The 18,068-nt window shown below is 37.4% G+C and overlaps 1 protein-coding gene across 1 annotated transcript in view; it reads left to right on the forward strand.

The window, feature by feature from the left end:
- MAST4 (microtubule associated serine/threonine kinase family member 4) overlaps positions 1-18,068 on the forward strand; it is a 278,816-nt gene that overhangs the window by 77,541 nt on the left and 183,207 nt on the right. Inside the window, exon 3 of the mRNA XM_036402886.1 lies at positions 3,097-3,218. Coding sequence (XP_036258779.1) covers positions 3,097-3,218 — 122 coding nt within the window. The remainder of the gene's footprint in view (positions 1-3,096; positions 3,219-18,068) is intronic.

The following is an 18,068-nucleotide window of genomic DNA, read 5'->3' on the forward strand; positions in this document are numbered from 1 at the left end:
TATTAGCTCTCCATATTTTGGATCTGGTGCACATTTACACAAAAAGTAAGTACAAGCATTAATAATAACACTTATTTCTCATATATCTTTCTCCTTCTAGACTAAATTGTATTGTTATTTAAACATTTTTGGCTTGTTTTGACTTAAGCCAATGTTAATTTGTGTACTAAATGCAAATGATTGCCTTCCATCTTCTTTCTTGGGAAGCTCAAGTGGGATTCATATGAAATGAAAATTACTGCAGTCTGGGAAGGGCCTAGTGTCCTAGTTCCCCCTGTGTCCTAGTTCTGGCCAGGACAGAGTTAATTTTCTTTGCGGTGCGGAGTGTGGTGGTATGTGCTGTAGTCCTGGCTGCCAGGGCAGCTGAGCTTGCTGGATTGCTGAGCCCAAGAGTTCTGGGCTGCCATGTGCTGAGTGGGCAAGGCCGAGACCCAAATGTTTCTCATTACCTCCTATCTCATTGCTGGGGAGGTAAGGGAAAGGGTCTCTTTCTCTTGCTAGCAAGAAGAACAGGGTTTCTTTCTGATCCTGGAGAAAGTGTGGTGGGCAGAGGGTCTGTCTGCCATTGGTTTCTCTTGTCCTGGACTCGCTGAGCATTTTTGCATGTAAATAACCCTCTCTTTGTTTACATTTTTGTCTTCAGTGTTGTTGCTGTTGCTGTTCATTTTCTTGTCTCATTGCTGTTTCCATTAAAAGTCCTTACCTCAATCCTTGAACTCTGCCTTTTGTGTGTCCCACTAGAGGGGATGGGAGCAGCTTACAGTTTCCTTTTTTTACTGGGAAAACTAAGCTTGGGAATACTATTCCTAAACCACAGCACCCTATGAGAAAGTCACTTGTTGACCAAAGACTGATGATGTTCCCCAGTTTTAGAAGAAACTTTAATAGAATGAACCTTTTCTTGAAAGGATCAGGCGAAGACCTACTGCTTTTCAAATACTGATTTCTGTGAGGATAAAATGCCCTAATATTATGCTACAGTGATGAAGTTGAAAATTATTTAAGATAATTTTCCTTATGGCTTCTAGAGGGGATTAATATAGAGTTTCTGAAGGAGTTATGCATATTGTATGTCTACTTGACAAAGTAGGTATTGCTGAAGCATTTTGATGATGGCTTGTTTGGAGCTGTCTGGATGTTGCTGGAAGTCTGGAAACCTATGGATCGCACACTTTCACCCCTCTCTGAGAACTTCATCTTACCAGTGTCTGATAAGTAGAGTAAAAAAGGAAGGAAAGAAAAGGCATAGACCTCTTTTTATGTAGAAAGCATTAAAGAAGTAAAACATACCTATTTAAATGGAAGGTTTGTATAACTTAGTTTTTTTGCAGTCACTTCCTAATTCTCTTTTTTCTGTCCAGATGAGAAGGAATTAACCTTTTGAGGTGATAGATATAAAGCTCTCTCTGACTGCATATGTCACTGGTATATTTGAGGATTGACATAAATGGAATATCAAAGATGTGTATATTGCAATCAATGTCTTAAGCTCTTTATGGCACCATTTTACTTGAGCATGATAGGAGCCTATGCAAAAAGGTAACCAAAATTTTTTATAAAGAAGCAGAGAGAGCAGATGGAAGGTTAATTCAGGTTTTCCAGTTCTGGGAAATGTTACGTTAGATAAACGGGCAAGAAACTGCAGCTTCGTTGTATATTTTTCTTCTAGACTCAGGCAGGCTGTTAGCAAATTGGGTGCAAAAATGTTTATGGGTTCCGCTTTACCAGTGTAACAAAGAGCAATAGCACATTTGGAAGACTGATTGGAAAGTGTTAAAAGGCTATCCTGTGCTGCTGCTTGGGAACTTCTAGCTTCCAAAAAGAGTCCCAGAGATCTCAGCAACTCTCTGTGGATCTACTGTTAAAATAAAATGATGAAGCTGAGGCTTTTGATTTCTTGGCAAACCTGTGCTGATTTACCAGGGTACACATCCTATGTCAGTGGTCAGGCGCATAGATGACAAGATTAATGAGGTGGGGTTTAATGATTTCAGGAAACAAATGTTTAGCCCATGTGGTTTGGAGATGTTTTTCATTTGATTTGTTCAGTCAAGATGTTGCACTGTGTTTTTAAACTGAGATTGATTAAAAATAAGATTCTGAATTGTTGCTTTGCATCAGCTTGTTGGTCTTCCAAGAGAAGACAGTTGCTTTAGTAATGTGATTGTCTCACTTTTGCATAGTTTGCAGATATAAGTAAGAACTTAAGGTGGACATATTGCCAAGACCGGTATATCGCTTGTTTCTTGCCAGTGGCTGAAAGTAAGCAGAAATTAACAGTTTTGATACATGCGTGTCATCTTAGTTCCTTGAATATTCTCCCTGCTGCTAGTTTGTAGCTTGGGCTTCATGAGCTGGAGATGTGTTCTGCCTCATTAGTACCTGTAGGGAGACAATTCTGAGTGGTGTCGCTCTGTGATGGGGAGTGTGGCCCTGTGACCTGTGTGGCCCTGGGCTCGTGGTTTCCTGCCCGCAGCCAAGTGACGCCTCTGAGCAGAGAGCACGGGCACTGAGAGCCTGTGAGCACTCCTAAGGAATGGCTGGCCTGCACCTTGGTCATGTCCCCTTACTTGGGACACTGGATGAAGATCCTTGGCAATTGAGTGGTACGAATTAGGTAGCTTATGACGAATCTGGAATAGAAGCAGAATAGTCCTCATGCACAAAATTGTGTAATCGTCCACGTGGTAAGTGTCTTATTCCAATAAATCTCACTCCGTCCCTCAGACTCAGAAGCTTATTCCTTCAAGGGGAAAAAGAGGAATATTTCTTAATATATTTTTCTTGTTTTCATTTTTGACTAGCTTTCAGAGGTTAAGTTTCAGAACTAGCACTCTAGATGTTTGCATCTCTTGTTGCTTTAAATATGTTTCTATGTAGGAAAAAGATACAATTTTGAGAACAGAGAACTGTATCTAGTGGAAGGATGATGTGAAGGACTAGCAAGTGAATGGCAGGAATTCTGTTGGAATCAGCTCTGGTCAGGGCTGCAGTGGATGATATTTCCCAGAGGAAAGAGTGTTACAGTAAACCATCCATTGCATTGCCTCAACTGCAACATCTCATATTTTAACTCACTCTTTCTGAACTTGACAGGCAAATATTTGCTTCCCAATGCAACTGGACAGCAGCTGTGGCAACCTATAGAAACCACTAATCTTGTTCGGATGCGCTACCAAACATTTGGACAGTCAGCACCCTCACTCACTGCTAGTTTGGTGAGTAACTTTTTTTCAATGTAGAAATGTACCAAAAAAATTTTATCTCTGTGTCTCTTGGTGGGAGGGTGGGGATCAAACCAAAGTCTATTTCCATACCAATCTCTCCTCCTTACACTGCATTTTTGAAGTACTTAATGCTTGCCTACACACAACATTACTTAATATGTTGAGTGTGGCTGAATAACATTTATGGTAGCAGTAACTCTGAATTGGGTTACTGGGTTTTGCATAAAGCCTGAGCTGAATGTTGCATTAATATAGCTGCTTGCATTTAAATGGTTTCTTTTCTTAAAAAAAAGGGCATTCTTTTCTATCAATGTCTCTTTCCACTTCTGAAAGTACTTAGTCCTCATGAAGACACAGATGTGTGAAGCAAGAGTTTAATGAAGTCTTTTGGATAAAAGTATAAGGGAAGAGAAAGGGGCAGAGATGCATCATACACTTGACCTTTCAGCTTTTTGGTTTCAAGCATCTGTTTCATGCTTTGTGTTTCTGTGTATTAATATCTTAAGAAGTGTTGGAATTTAATGCAGGGCTCTGTGTACTAGCCTATACTTTTCTTCAAAGAGTTGTGATAATATGTTGCTCATATAAAGAAAGAAAAAAAAAATTAATGCTTTGCCTCCCCCATCTCTTCCCTTTAGCTGGTCATTAAAACTTTGTTGATCCATATCTACTTTCAAGGAGAAGCTTATCTTATGATTTGTTTTGGATTTTTTTTGAACACAATATTCAGGTTGAAGGCAGCTATGGTCAGCCAATGTTGAAGAGATATCATCATGACTCTTTTTCATATGATATTGATAGGTAGATGGCTGTTTTCTCCATGATCTGTCTGAAGTAGTATTTCACTTCAAATGCAACAAATCTTCACTTATAAATCTAATCTTGTCTTCTGCCTGGTGGTGGTGCTGTTTATGGCTCTTTAGGGCAGATATGGCCTAAAGACTTTTTGGACTCCACACTAACTGCAAACACTTAATTCTATTGGAAGTTCTGTGCTTTGAATCCTAATATTTTCCAGGGAATTAAATGTCAACCTGTGAATTTTGTTAATTGTGAATTTTGTGAATGAAGTATTTGGATTATGTGTAATTGAAATGAAAAAGAAAGTAGATGAATGGTCAGAAATGAATTTAAATTGCATTAAACCCACATTTTTTCTTCTTTTCTGTATTTGGGAATAAAAAAAAATATTTCTTCCACATTAACTGAATTTAAAAAGGGCTGTGTTGCTGTTTGATGGTCTGTTTCTATCTGCACAACTATTAGGGGGCATGCTGCTAGAAATATTGTGTTTTTGTTGTGCTGTGATGCTTAAACTAGAGGAAGAGGAAGATGCAGCACCATTTTGACAATAATGACTTTTTTTTTTTTTTACTTTAAATGGTCATAAAGCAGTAGACTGATGAAAAATTCAGTGAGCCTTCCTTCCTTAAGGCCCTTTAACTCATCACCTATATAGTTTTATGGCATGTCTGTCTGCCACAGACTTCTTCCTTCCTGTCTCTCCACATCTTTTATCTGTGCCTGACTGCAGTTTCTTTCATGCTGATGCAAAAGCAGGCAAGAACCATCTAAGCAGATCTGAGCAGATTGTGCACAGGGTGGAGGTGCAGGTTTCTCAGAAGTGTTTATTTCTTATCTGGAACTGCTGATCAGACCTGCCTCCTAAGGAGGTTAATGTTAGTGTCACATTGGCAGAGCTCTTCTCAAGCCTCCTTTGACAAATACTTTGCTGTCAGGCTTTTGAAGGACTTTGGTCTTTGCTTAAAAGGGGCCATAAGTTAGGGCCCTCCTTGCATACTTTTCTTTTCCCCTTGATTCCATGATTTGGTAGAGTTGAATTTGGGAGGCCCATTGTTAGATTCTTGTAATTGGAGCTTTTACTTTTAATCATGCTTAGGAGAGAGTTTACTCTTATGTAAAAGTGATTTTTATGAAGAATTTTCATGTAGCTGGTCACAGTCTGAGTTGAAATTACTTTAAATGTATTGCCTTGCTCATCTGAAAAATAATGAACCTGTTATTAGTTCTTTTACCAGAACTGGTCATTCTCACTTGGGTTGATACTCAGCTGGTATGGATCTGACTGAATAGTGATTATGAGCTGATACAGACAAGAATGACAAGTAACAGGTCAAAGAGACATGCTAGTGCTTAGTGCAATTGCAAACAGGGTACAAAAAGCGTAAATTTTTTTTCTTGTTCTGTCAATAATTTATTAAAAATTCACAAAATCTCTCACTGGTTCACAGGTGTAAAACCTTTCTGTGGGAAATTATAGATTATTTTTTACAGAATATTGATTAAAAATGGGCTGCAGGTTGTTGCTTTAGGTACAGTTCAATAGCTATGCATGATTCACTCCTGTAGTATTGGCAGTTGGACTATAAATTAAAAATACAGTTTCTCTATAGACCCACAGAGCTGGTTTAAAGATGTATAGGAGAAGGCTGATTTTGTGATGCGTGGGTAGTGTATGGGATTTGATGTGGACCCTTAATTCACAGAATCACAGAATAATCTGAGTTGGAAGGGACCCAAAAGGATCATAAAGTCTAGCCCTTGGCCCTGCAGAGAACAGCCCCATAAATCACACCATGTGCCTGAGACCATTGTCCAAATGCTTCTTGAACTCTGTCGGGCTGGTGCTGTCACCACTTCCCTGGGGAGCCTGTTCCAGTGCCCAGCCATTCTCTGGGTGAAGAAACTTTTGCTAATGTCCAATTGAAACCTCCCCTGTTACAACTCTAGGGTTCTGTCACTGGCACCAGAGATAAGAGATCAGTGCCTGTCCCTCCTCTTCCCCTCATGAGGAAGTTGTGACTGCAGTGAGGCCTCCCCACAGTTCAGAGGCAGCTCAGTCAGAGTTATGCTACTCTTCAATTTCTGTCATGAGCATTTTGAACTGTCCATGACAGACAGTTCTCTGGTGGTGACACAGACAATGGGACTCTGCACAGAGAATTAGTGTGGGCTTAAAAACATTAAGTAAATGATGCGGAATGTCTTCAATGCTGAATGGAAAGGGAAAGCTGAGTTGAGGAGTGGTTCTGCTTTAGGGTGTTTTTATGGGTCGTGTTCGTCTGGTCGGTCTCTTCCTCTCCATGGTCAGTAATAGTTGCTCCTAGAAGGCAATTCAGTCTGCATCTCAATGCTGAGTTTTGCAGGAGTGTATGAAAACTGTAGTAGAGTTAGTTTATGTCATTCCTTGCACTGTAGGTTGTCAGTCATCTCACTTGACTTCAGGCATCTTTTCAGGGTAGGATGGATTTGGAATTAACATGAAGTTGCTGCTTCATTCAGTGTCCAAAGTTTAGGGGTCATCCTCCTGTTCTCTACCAGTCCCCTGCCACTCCATAAGTATTTTCAAATATTGTTTGTAGACTTACTGTTTTGATTTTTTCATTTATTACTGAGAGGAATTTTTGGAAAATGCTTCAAAATAAATTGAAATAAAGGCAATTTTGTTAAGTTCTCATTGTAATAAGCTGATATGCTTAAAGTTATGGTAACAAGTCTGAAATTGAGCAATTAATTACTGTTTTATAGGCATAAAGGTATTTTGTGGGACACAGATTGAATGAAATTCTTGATTTTAACATTTTCTAGTTAGCTTCACATATAAAAACAATAGAAACCTAAAGTGTCTATGATACATAATGATAAATGTGTAGATGAAAGGAAATTAATTTGCTCAAATTAATTGGTAAAAAATTTTCACATTTGGCTTTGTCATTGTTTACTGTAAACTCCTGTTATGGACTTTATTGATTTATTGCTTGTTTGGCTGTATGGTGTTTTTTTCGCTAATTAAAAAAATAGTAATCCCTTACTTTAAGGAGCAGGAAGTCTTTCATTTTGTTTATCTGATTTATATAAATTAAAAAAATCCTTTGTGTCACATGAAAGGTTTCTCACAGTCCAGAGAGCTTTCTGAGAGAGCATATTTCATGAGTACTTTATGTTAATTTGCTCTATGAAATATTCATGTAATAAAAATACTATAACAAAGATTCTCAAATGAAACATGTAGATTGTAATACACTTGGCTTTTAAATTCAGTCAAGACTGGATGTGTGATTTCAGCTTTATGGCAATATTGAGCTTAAGTTGGCTATTCCTTCTGTTGTGTGAGATGAGTATACAGCATGAAGTAGATTAGACTCTGAAAAGCATATGGTTTCTTCATGGAAATAGGAAAGATGCCAATGAAATAACTGTTAGTTTAATAATGGATCATCTTTTAGTACTTGGAAATAATTTCTAGTAACATCAAAACTAGAAAAGCAATAAAACTAGCCTTTGTGAATGGCTTATGCCCTTTCCTACTAAGCAGTGAAGGGATTTTTTGTCTAGGTATGACTGGAAACATTTGCTACTTTTTAGCACATTACTTACTTTATATTTTAGAGAGTTTACCTCTTGATTTCTTCCCCCTCCAAAACAGGCATTCCTCTGCAAACTGCCTTCCCCAAAACAACAGAAGACTGAATTTGCAAACATCTGTACTTTAGTTGCTTTTTATTTCCATTTTGTCAGTGTTAATTTGTAAGAATGGTCTTATGGAAACTGGAGGGGGCTAATTATATAAAGTAGTTATTTATAAGTTGGATTGCTGAAAGGAAGAAACATAAGAAATGTCCAATGTCTATGAAAAATAGTTCTACTTCTTCAGAAAGAGCTTTCCCTCTTCCTCTCTTTTTAATAGTATAATACTGAAAATGAGTAAGTGTGTCTTTGTTAAATATGCCATTAACTTCAGCTAAATTGACATAATGTTGACAGTTATTATGGGAACTGTTTCAAAACTAATTATGCTAATTAGAACTTAACTATCAGTAATTGCATGTATTCAAACAGCACACCAACACCCTTTTGTGTGTTTTATTCCCCAGATGTAAGACAGCCATTTGTTGTCTGAGAAGCTGCAAAATTACTGCATAGATAATAAATGATAGTGAACAAATAAAATACATTCTTTAGAAGCACTAATTGGTTAGATAAGTGAATGACAGTATCAATTGTGCTTAGCCAACCCACGTAATTTAAAAAAGGCTTTTATTTAAATGTTTTGGAATTGTAGGAAATTTTTCAAATCACTAATTGTCTGTGTTCAGTTTTATATAATGAATATCAGGTGTAGCTGAACTTATTTTTAAGTAAACTTCCTTGAAAGCAAAAGGGAACTGCATCTGAAACTTGGGTTTCTTTAAGTTTTAGTTCTTCCTGTCCAGGGATTCAGGTTTTCAATGCTTGAGTGTGAGCAGGTAATTAATACTCTGACAGTTAATGCAGTGCAAGTACAAAGATGGCACTTGTGAGAAGCACAAAAACTATATAATATTGCCAAAGTAGCCAGTCTTGGTTTGTTATCTCTAATCTCCCCAAAATAATTAGCTAGACTTCAGAAACACAGAGTCTGAACTGAGGAAATAGATTGAATGCTAAACCACTGTATAAAGCTGAAAACCATATTCTTATTTAACTTAAAATAAGCTTAACATCTAAGAGTAATTACTGAAAATATTTTTAAAGGTGAGGTTTTTCATTCCTATGAAATGCTAAAATTGTCAAGTAATGATAGCAGGTTTTCTATGCTTCATTTGCTTCTCACTTTTAAGACTAGAGAGCTGTTGTCCCTTGTGTACTTTATTCCATTTATTCCTTACCCATGAATATGTATTTGCTTTCCTATTTCTTTGTATTTGCCTTTTAACAAATACTTAATTGCAGTTCTAATTCAGTAGATAGATCTAATTTAGTAGTAGCAAGAGGGAGGTGAACATAAATCTTCATAGAAATGCCTATATGCTTTGTATTTGTACACAACAAAAGGCCAGAGTAGACGTGGTCCAGAGCTGTGAAACTATAATACTTTGATGAGCTGATGCAAGAAGTTGGTGACTGGGTAGTCTCTTCCATAAATACAAGTATATCTCTACTTGGCTCTATCATTGTTTTCAAAATAGTCATGGTGTACTTGAATTTACAACAAAACTGTAGATTCAGCTGCTTGACAGAATTCGAGATACTGAATCCTTTCCTAAGTCATCTGTTTAAAATTAGTGGCTTTATTAATTCTTATACTTTCTTGCTTGTTCTTGGGTGTGGATAAAATACAGATGTAGTGCCAGCTGGGGTTAACATTTCTCCCAGAGAGAGCTTGTGATTTCTCAGAATTGAGAACACAGCTTCTTTGTGCTGCAAATTGCCATTAGTTAAAGAATAATGGGAAAAGTAAGTAAAATAATAATCTCTCAGAGAAGACTATCCTAGGTTAAAAAGTCCTGTGAGCATATGCAGTGTGTTTTTCAAAAATACCCCCTTTGTGGTGAAGTAGGTCACTTCCCATCAGCCTCAGTTAGCTTCCAGCTGTCAGGATGTACTGAGCACGAGAGAGAACTGAAAGGAGATATTGCACAGTTTATTAGAGGTGAATGTAGGTATAACCCTCTTCTGTATCCTGTTAATGATACAGAATGAATAGAGAATAAATACATGTAGGAGCTAAGCAGGACATCCCTGTTTTGCACGAGTACTGTGCTTCTGTTTTCCGGATGTCCCAATAGTCCCAATATAATAGTCTTCTTCCTTCATGAGAGACTGAATGGTGAAAAGGCTCACTGGGACCAGTTTCTAGTTTTAGATAATCAAGAATCTAGGGCTGTTAAAATTTTTGTTGGCTGAGGATGTCTTTGTTCTTCTAATGTAGGACCCACATGGTTGAGATAGTAAGCTAGGTTAAATATAATGCATCACCTCTGGAACTGAAGCATCTGACTGTGTGTCTGTAGTAGTGGCTCTGAATAAGGGCTTATTCTTGTCTGCTGTAATACTTGAGTTGTCTGTGTGTGGTGTTAGGGATGGTTATCTTAAATCTAGAATTGTGTTGCCACTATCACTTAGAAAGTGGGAAAAGTGGGAAGTGTTACCAAAGTGAGGCTGTGAACTTTTCACCCAGGTAGAATTGGCCACATGAGAGACAAAGGAGTAGTGGTGTTTTGCAGTAAACTATATAACCAGAAGAAATCAATGTGTAATCATTTATAGTATTTGAAGTTTAGATGCCTTTCTGGGAATAAAACTTCCTTGGCTTGTTGTTGGACTTAGGGGATAACTGTGTAAAATGATAATCTGTGATTAACAAGGGATAAAACTCAAGAATATAGCAAACTTCTTTGGCCTTAGACCAAAAGGTTCTGCAGCTCCTTAGAAGGTTTATAGATGTGGAAATGGAAGGGGGATAAAGAGGTTGGAAAGGACGTGAAGAGCAGGAAGAAACTGGAAGAATGACTGACATTTGGGAGGATTGAGGAAAATTTAACCGTAATACTGTCTCGGGTTCCATGCTGTCTTCTGTTCCCTCTGGTCACAAAAATCAGACTATTGTGAATTCATTGTCTGTCAGTTAGCATTTTAATTGAAACACTGATACATCTACAGTTTGTAACATTTGATGAGAAAATAGTAAACAACAAGTTGCAAGGAGATCTTCCTTTGCTTGAGGAGTTCTGTGCTCATGTAGGAATCTAATTTGATTGGTCCATTTTCCAGTCTCAGAAGTATATAATGGAAGTTTAAACAAATTTCAATCACAGCTCTATCTTTAAAATAAACTGAGACAAAGTGGGCATGGGGAATAATGTGATGAGTGTAGGAAAACTGCTGTCTTTACTTCTGTCTGCATTCAGGATATGAAGTGAGAGGTGTTGGTAACCTGAGAGTTCCCTGTGTGGTGTGGGTGAGTGTAGTAGGTTAGGATATTGTTTGGCATTCTTACAAGGCAATTACAATATCTTTGACTTTCTTAGCAGTCTTAGGAATTTGGTACTCATGCATAATTAGAATAGGTTGATTAATTAAAAAAAAAAGGGGCAGAGGACAAGATACTGTTCCACTGACCTGAATTTTAATAGCGATACTCTATATTGTTAAGAAACTTAATTTTTAGCATTGTAAAAACTTTATTGCTAGTGCTGCTACTGCTATAAAACCTGATGCCTGTTTTGCAGTTTCAGTTAGCTAAAATGCAAATACTAAAATTCTTTGAGCTTCCTAGTAAAGTTTGGCCTTTTAAAATGATGGGATTGTTTGGAAGCTGATGAGATGTATTCCTGTCTGCTAATTTTTTTTTGCTGTGGGGCAGCATCCTTATATTAAAGGATAACGAAATAGGACACAATTCTAAATTGGTTAAGTAACATTTTTATTTTCCTTCCTGTAAGCTGACATGTTCTTATGCCTGTGGTGCTTGCAAAGTGACTGTAATATAGCAGAGGATAGAAGCAAACAGTTTGGAAACAATATCTCTCATTCCTCAAGCTGAAGTACTCCCATGGTTCTGATGATGGCTGTAAGTCTCAAAACAGAGACTCAAACTGAGTTGAATGACATTGCTGACTTACAGGGACTGGAGCAGGGTGGGGAAATGTAATTTTTCCAGATCTCTGGTGGGAATGAACATTCCTCCACATTTATTTATTTAGTTAGTGTTTTTTAAGTTCCACAAAGGTATCTAGCAAGAATTTTTCTGAACACACAACAGAGTACTTTTGTGTTGGATGGTGCATTGCTACTTTTGATCTCTTACAGTTTTAGGTTTAACAGCAACTGCTGTTTTACTGACCTGAAACTTTAAGTGGGTTGACCAAAACAGTTGGCTTTGACACATGCTGCTGGGTATTTGTAACTCTGGTTTTTAGTTAGACTTTCTTGTACATTCATGTGAAACCAGATGTGCTACTGTAAAATGCACTTTTGTCCTGTGGAGGCAGATGGGAATGTGGACTTCGGTATTTTTTACCACACCTTACCTGTTAGTGTTCTTGCAGTCTCTCCCTTGTTCTGGTAAATGGTGATTTAATTGTTCTGGCTTCACTGGTGTGATGCAGTCACTGTGTTTGCTACCTCTTCTATACCCTGCCACAATAGTCTGAAGGTTTTTAGCATGAAATATGTTGTCACCTCAGTAAAACTAGAAAGTATTGTTTGGGGTTCTTTTTCCTTTTATCACAGTATGCCCAATTGTGGTGCATATGTCTCTATCCAATTTAATCAGATTTTTAATAAAGCAATAGTACAGTAAGATCATTGCATCTATTAAGAATTTTCTTTCATGGTGTTGTGGAGATTAAGAAACTAGGTAAGTGCTCAAGTTGACCCGATGTCACTTGAGTAAAATATACAATAATCAGCAGGAGATTGGTTAACTGCTGCTCTCTCATGGATACATTTAACCTCTTGATCATTGTGAAATAGCTGCAATTATGGAAGATACTTCATATTTGGTCAGTTAAATTCAGAAATGATGGTTGGCTTTGTAAGCATGGAATAATTTTAAAGTAATAATATATACTTGGCTGAACACAGATTCCTTTTGCTGTCTGTTGAGTTGTCTATTTGAGAGAGGATGAAGGTGGTAAGAAACGAAGTTGAATTATGAGATTGCCTGCTGTAAATGAGGGAGAAAAAATCAAATTAAGTAAGAGAACTAGCCTACAGTGAAGTTGGATCTCAGTGTATTTCATTATTCTCATAAAAATTTTTCTTTCCAGTAAGAGCATATCCTGAACAAACATTCCTAGCATGAAGTTGCTTTCCCAGAAAGTTGTAACTGTGAATAAATCTTTTTGGTATGCTTGTTATATGTCCTCTGCCTATTAAATATGGGATTGCAACTAGTGATCATGAGGAGAAATTCCCTTTTATTCCAGACTCCCTTACTTTGCTGATTTGTAATGGAACTTCTGTCCATAGGGAGTCAAGACTTCAGCAACATAAACTATTTTCTGAATTAATTTGAATGTTGAAAAGCCTAACTATTGCTCTCTAATGAAGGAGAGTGTTTTTGTGAAGCAGCTGGACCATGTATAGTGGAAAGTATTGAATCTTATAGTGGAAGAAACAGCCAAAGCACACTAAGAAAAATTATGTGTCCTTAAGAGAAAGTACATCAATATATTATCTCATTGAGAAAATGCTGCATTATTACAAGTGTTGAGATTAAATACTTCTAAAAATGAAAAAGGGACATCAAAATAAGGGAGACTAGATGCATCATTGTTCAGAGTGATCTCAGAACAAGAACTGACACCTTTCCAAAGTTTGATAATTTTGGTTGGAGTGGAACTTGCCTACTACTGATTTCACTTGAGAATCAAACTTCTGAGTGTTTTACAGGTATTATTCTGAATGTAGTTGCTATTACTGTTTTGCCGTGAGTTTTTTTTAAGAATTTGTTTCCTTTTCCATTTACAGAATGTGAAATATTCCACTGAGGTGATTGTTAGAAAAGGCTCAGCTCAGAGGGGTTTTTATTCTCTGAAAGCATAGCTATATGTGTGGCACTTCAAATTCTAAGATTAAAAATGGCATAGCTTCTGTATGTTTGATGTTAGTTTTTTTTTTGGGGAGATACTGAGACAAATAGTTCAGCAATTTTTGAAAAAAAGAGAGAACATTGTATGTGTATTTCAGTTCTTGCTGAAAGGAGACCCACGAGAGATGAGTACCCATGAATACCCAGACTGTACTTATGATGTGCTTGTCTTTTCAGAAAGAAATTTCTTTTATGTTATTGTGTAATTATGGAAGATATAGAGAATTGGAGGGCTGACTCCCTTTTTGAAATTAACAATCTAGCTATGCCTTTTGATGGAGTAAGAAATACAGTATTTGATGGAAGAGGCAAAATGGATGAAGCTGGCATGTCTGTTGTGAACTGTCTTCTTGTATATGTTCTGTCACTGAAAGAGGAATTGATTAACTTCTTTCAGTAACTTGTTTAAAAAATTGGTTTTCTTCTGCAGAAGTTATTTTTCTTGTAATATTTTCATGAGGGATTGATTACATGAGGTAACAAATCAGCCCCTCCGAGTGAGTGAGCCCAGAACAAGTTGGTGCAAGGAGGATTTTGTCCGGCAGGTGGCAGAGGACACGGTGCGTACCTGCTCTCCATCGAACGTGTCTCTTCCTGCGTGTGTAATGGGGAATGTTGGCAAGGCACACCTGCTTTCATGGGATAAAGTACTTTATTTTCAAGAACGTTAAAATACAAGTAACAGAATCAGTAATGTTTTCTTTTATTAAGAAACAGCAGCAGTCAAACCTACTTCCTTAAAAGTAATAAATTGTTGCGCACATCTGCTGTGGTTTGCAAGTTGTGTAGGTTTATCAGCTCTAGAAAAAGAGAATTAGTGTCTTGCTAACTGAGGAATCTTGAATTTTTCCCTGCTTGTGATATGTATCCTTAGTAATATACAGTGAGAATAATGAACTGTCTATTAATGGAGATATGAACCTGGTAATTGGGGTGCATCTTGGACACTCAGGAAGCCAGCCTGGCTTACCTGAATGTGTGTTTGTGTAATGTGTTGAAGTGGAACACAAATTAAATGGTGCTCTTTCAATCCATGCAGTGATTATTGCCCAAATGTCTTTACTTCTGAAGTATAGAAGAGATGTAAATGGAATAATGCACTTTGTGTGTGTGGGTAGGATTGTAATACTGAAGGAGGATAGAGGAAAAACTGGTGAGAACTTGTGGTTTTATTGTCAGGTCAGCAATGCCTTCTCCGTGCTGTAGCTGCGGACTCAGAGGTGCCTTGAAAACATTTGGCTGGTGGAGCATGTCTGTTTTCTTCTAGGAAGTAGTGGGTTAACATGTTGCACCCTGAAAGGGAGCTGTTGCTTTTACATGGAGCATTTATTCTTTACTTTTATAGGCCCTCAGAAGGAACATCAGGCAAATGTATACAGGAGCAAAAATGGCTATATAGATTAAATAGTGTAACCTTTCAACTTTAAATAGTCAAAATATGTATTGCTCACAGTGTCTAAAATTGTATATGAATTACTGGGCCTTGTTAGAGTTGATTGTGATGTTGGGAATGTAACTTGATTCTGTTAAATTCATTAGTTTCTCAGAATTTCAATGTATGTTACTAATTATTAATAAATTTGCTTTATCAATCTCAAATTTAGGCACGGCAACTTTACCTCCTAACATTCTAAAGTGTGAGAATTGCTTTCTCAATTTCTTAAAGCAATGCGCAACTTCATATGATATTATTGTATAGCTTCTATGGGTAAATAAAGTATTGGAAAATAAATAATGAAAACTGAATGGTGGATTTTCTTTACCCCATTCAAGTAGTTTGTGATAAAGCTGGCCTATATTCCTGCACTGATTGAATATCTTAAATACGCTTTCCTGTTAATACTGAAACAACAACTTTTCCTGTGGTTGTATGAGAAAATTCTTGAAAAATAAATGGCAGAGCTACAGTTCTGTTTTCTAGTTTAGATGTACAGACTGAGAAGGTATCTGTGGCTTCGGGTGGATTTCAGCATTGCTTGTCTTGGTGACGGTGTTAAGTGTTGGTCTGTCAATTTTTGCTGCTAATTTTGATTAAATGTCTCACTTCTGGTGCTGTAGCCAATTTTAGTGACAGTTCAGAGATAACAAAACTTCCAAAACTTGAAGGAACAAGAGGCTGATGGATAGAATTGTTTCCATAACCCTTTTCTCCTCAGATAACATTAAAAACATTGCATTAAAGAAAACTCACGGGTTGTGTAGATGTACAGAGTGACACTATAATCCTTTGACTTACTTAAGATGGCTAGATGTTGATCTGTATAAAATTCTTTAAAGGTAATCTTCATTTTGTTTCACCTCCCTTTTGTTTCTCTTCTATCAGATCGATTTAAAAAAATATATGTTCATCTCCCATCTCCCAGCACCACACATGGATTTTGCTTTCATGCTTCTGTGACATCCTGTGATGATGATCTGGTATCCATTAAGATTCTAATGAAATCCCTTTTCCCCAAAGCATTGTGGAGTGACAGCATGGATGGTTTGGTGTGGATATATATGTATGGGACAGTTGAAAACTTCTGGGTGATGCTTTTAGAGATTTTTTTTTGTGTGTGTAATAGAAAAAAAAATGTACTGTGTCTGCATAAGGTGTTTAAAATTCAGTGTAAAATACTCAGTGTAAAATTCCTTTAGGAACTGAAACTGTTTTCAGAATACTACAGAACAGGAATGTTATCTAGATTATTGCTTAATCATATGCAGACTATGATTGTGGAACACAAAAGTGGCTCAATTTTTTTTTATGACCATTCAGAAAAATAAACTTGAGCTCCTTTGTGGAACTGTAATGTTGTCTTCCCTTGACAGTTTATTCTTTAAACTAGTACAGAAGCACAGAATAACGTGGCTGGGAAGGGACACACAAGGATAATTGAATCCAACTCCTGATCTTGTGCAGAACACTCCAAGAGTCACACCATGTGCCTGAGTGCATTGTCCAAACTCTGTCAGGCTGGTGCTGTGACCACTTTCCTGGGGATACTGTTCCAGTGCCTAGCCACCCTCTGGGTGAAGAAACTTTTTCTAATATCCATCCTAAACCCTCCCTGACAGCTTCATGCCTTTCCCTCAAGTCCCTCACTGGTCTTGAGACTGAAGAGATTGGTACTTTTCCCTCTGCTTCCTCTTGTGAGGACGTTGTAGACTCTCTCCTCAATCTCCTTCAGGCTGAACAGACCAAGTGACCTCAGCTGCTCTGGCTTTCCCTCCAGACTCTTCACCATCTTTGTTACCCTCCTTTGGACACTCTCTAGTGGCATTCTGTCCTTCTTACACTGGAGCACCCAGAAGTGCCCCCAGCACTGGAGGTGAGGCTGCCCCAGTGCAGAGCAGAGCAGGACAATCCCCTCCCTTGCCTGGCTGGTGATGCTGTCCCTGATGCCCCACAGGACACGGGTGGCCCTCCTGGCTGCCAGGGCACTGCTGGCTCATGTTCAGCTTGCCATGGACCAGGGCTCCCAGGTCCATTACTGTGGGGCTGCTCTCCATTTAAAACCACAAAAGCAGTGTTTGCAGGAGTTTGTTTCAAACCCATTGTAACTATTAACACCCAGGGGAACATGCTATGGTATACTCTAATAGTTCTCTCATCTCTAATGTGCTTAGAAAAAGGCTGCATAAGAATTACTGTTAATCACTTCCAGGTATCTGTAGTTGTAGTTCCCTTACCTTGACTTGTGAAATTATGGCGGTTGAAATACTTTAATTTTTCTAGTAAGTTAGTTGAATAGCTTATCAGTGGACAAAAAAATGATAAAAAGCTCCCTTTTTACCTGTGCTGGAAAAAAGTTCCTGTTATTTTGGGTAGCAGGTTATCAGAATATAAGGCAATTATTTCATTGCTTGTTATCTATTCTAAGCATATGAATTCTCACATTTAGGAAGAAAATAATTATGTTTAAAACTCCGTGATGGTGACTGGATGCTGTAGAATATTTAAGGTATAGGAAATAGCCCTGACAGAGATAGATTTAGAGGCAGAGTACAGATGAGTTTTTTCATGGTGCATAATTAATATGATTTATCATATGCTACCACCATGTGTAGTATGAGAGTGGCAGCCACACATGGGATATGTGTATGCATAAAATTAAATTTAAATTAAATCTGCATTGTAAAACTCTAGTTACATATTCATATATAGTTTTGCATGCTTAGGTTTTATCTGGTTGATTGGCTGATTTCAGTAATTACATCGATTTCTAAATTCTCTTGTTTTGTCAATCAGTATTATTTTTAAAGTGAAGCTTTATCATTAATGCAAAAAAATGGCAGTTGAATGAAGATAAAAACTTACTAGATTTATGTAATTGTCCTGAAAACTATCTTCTACCATGTTTCTTTGCAGCTTTAAATAAACATGGGCTTAGGAGTATGTGTCTAAATTAATTCTGAAACATCTTTCACATTTAATCAGGTCAAATGCTTCATTTATAGGGGAGAAAAAATTTTGGCAAAAT

The sequence above is a fragment of the Molothrus ater genome, chromosome Z (genome assembly GCF_012460135.2).
Source record: "Molothrus ater isolate BHLD 08-10-18 breed brown headed cowbird chromosome Z, BPBGC_Mater_1.1, whole genome shotgun sequence".
In the NCBI taxonomy this organism is placed as follows: Eukaryota; Metazoa; Chordata; class Aves; order Passeriformes; family Icteridae; genus Molothrus; species Molothrus ater.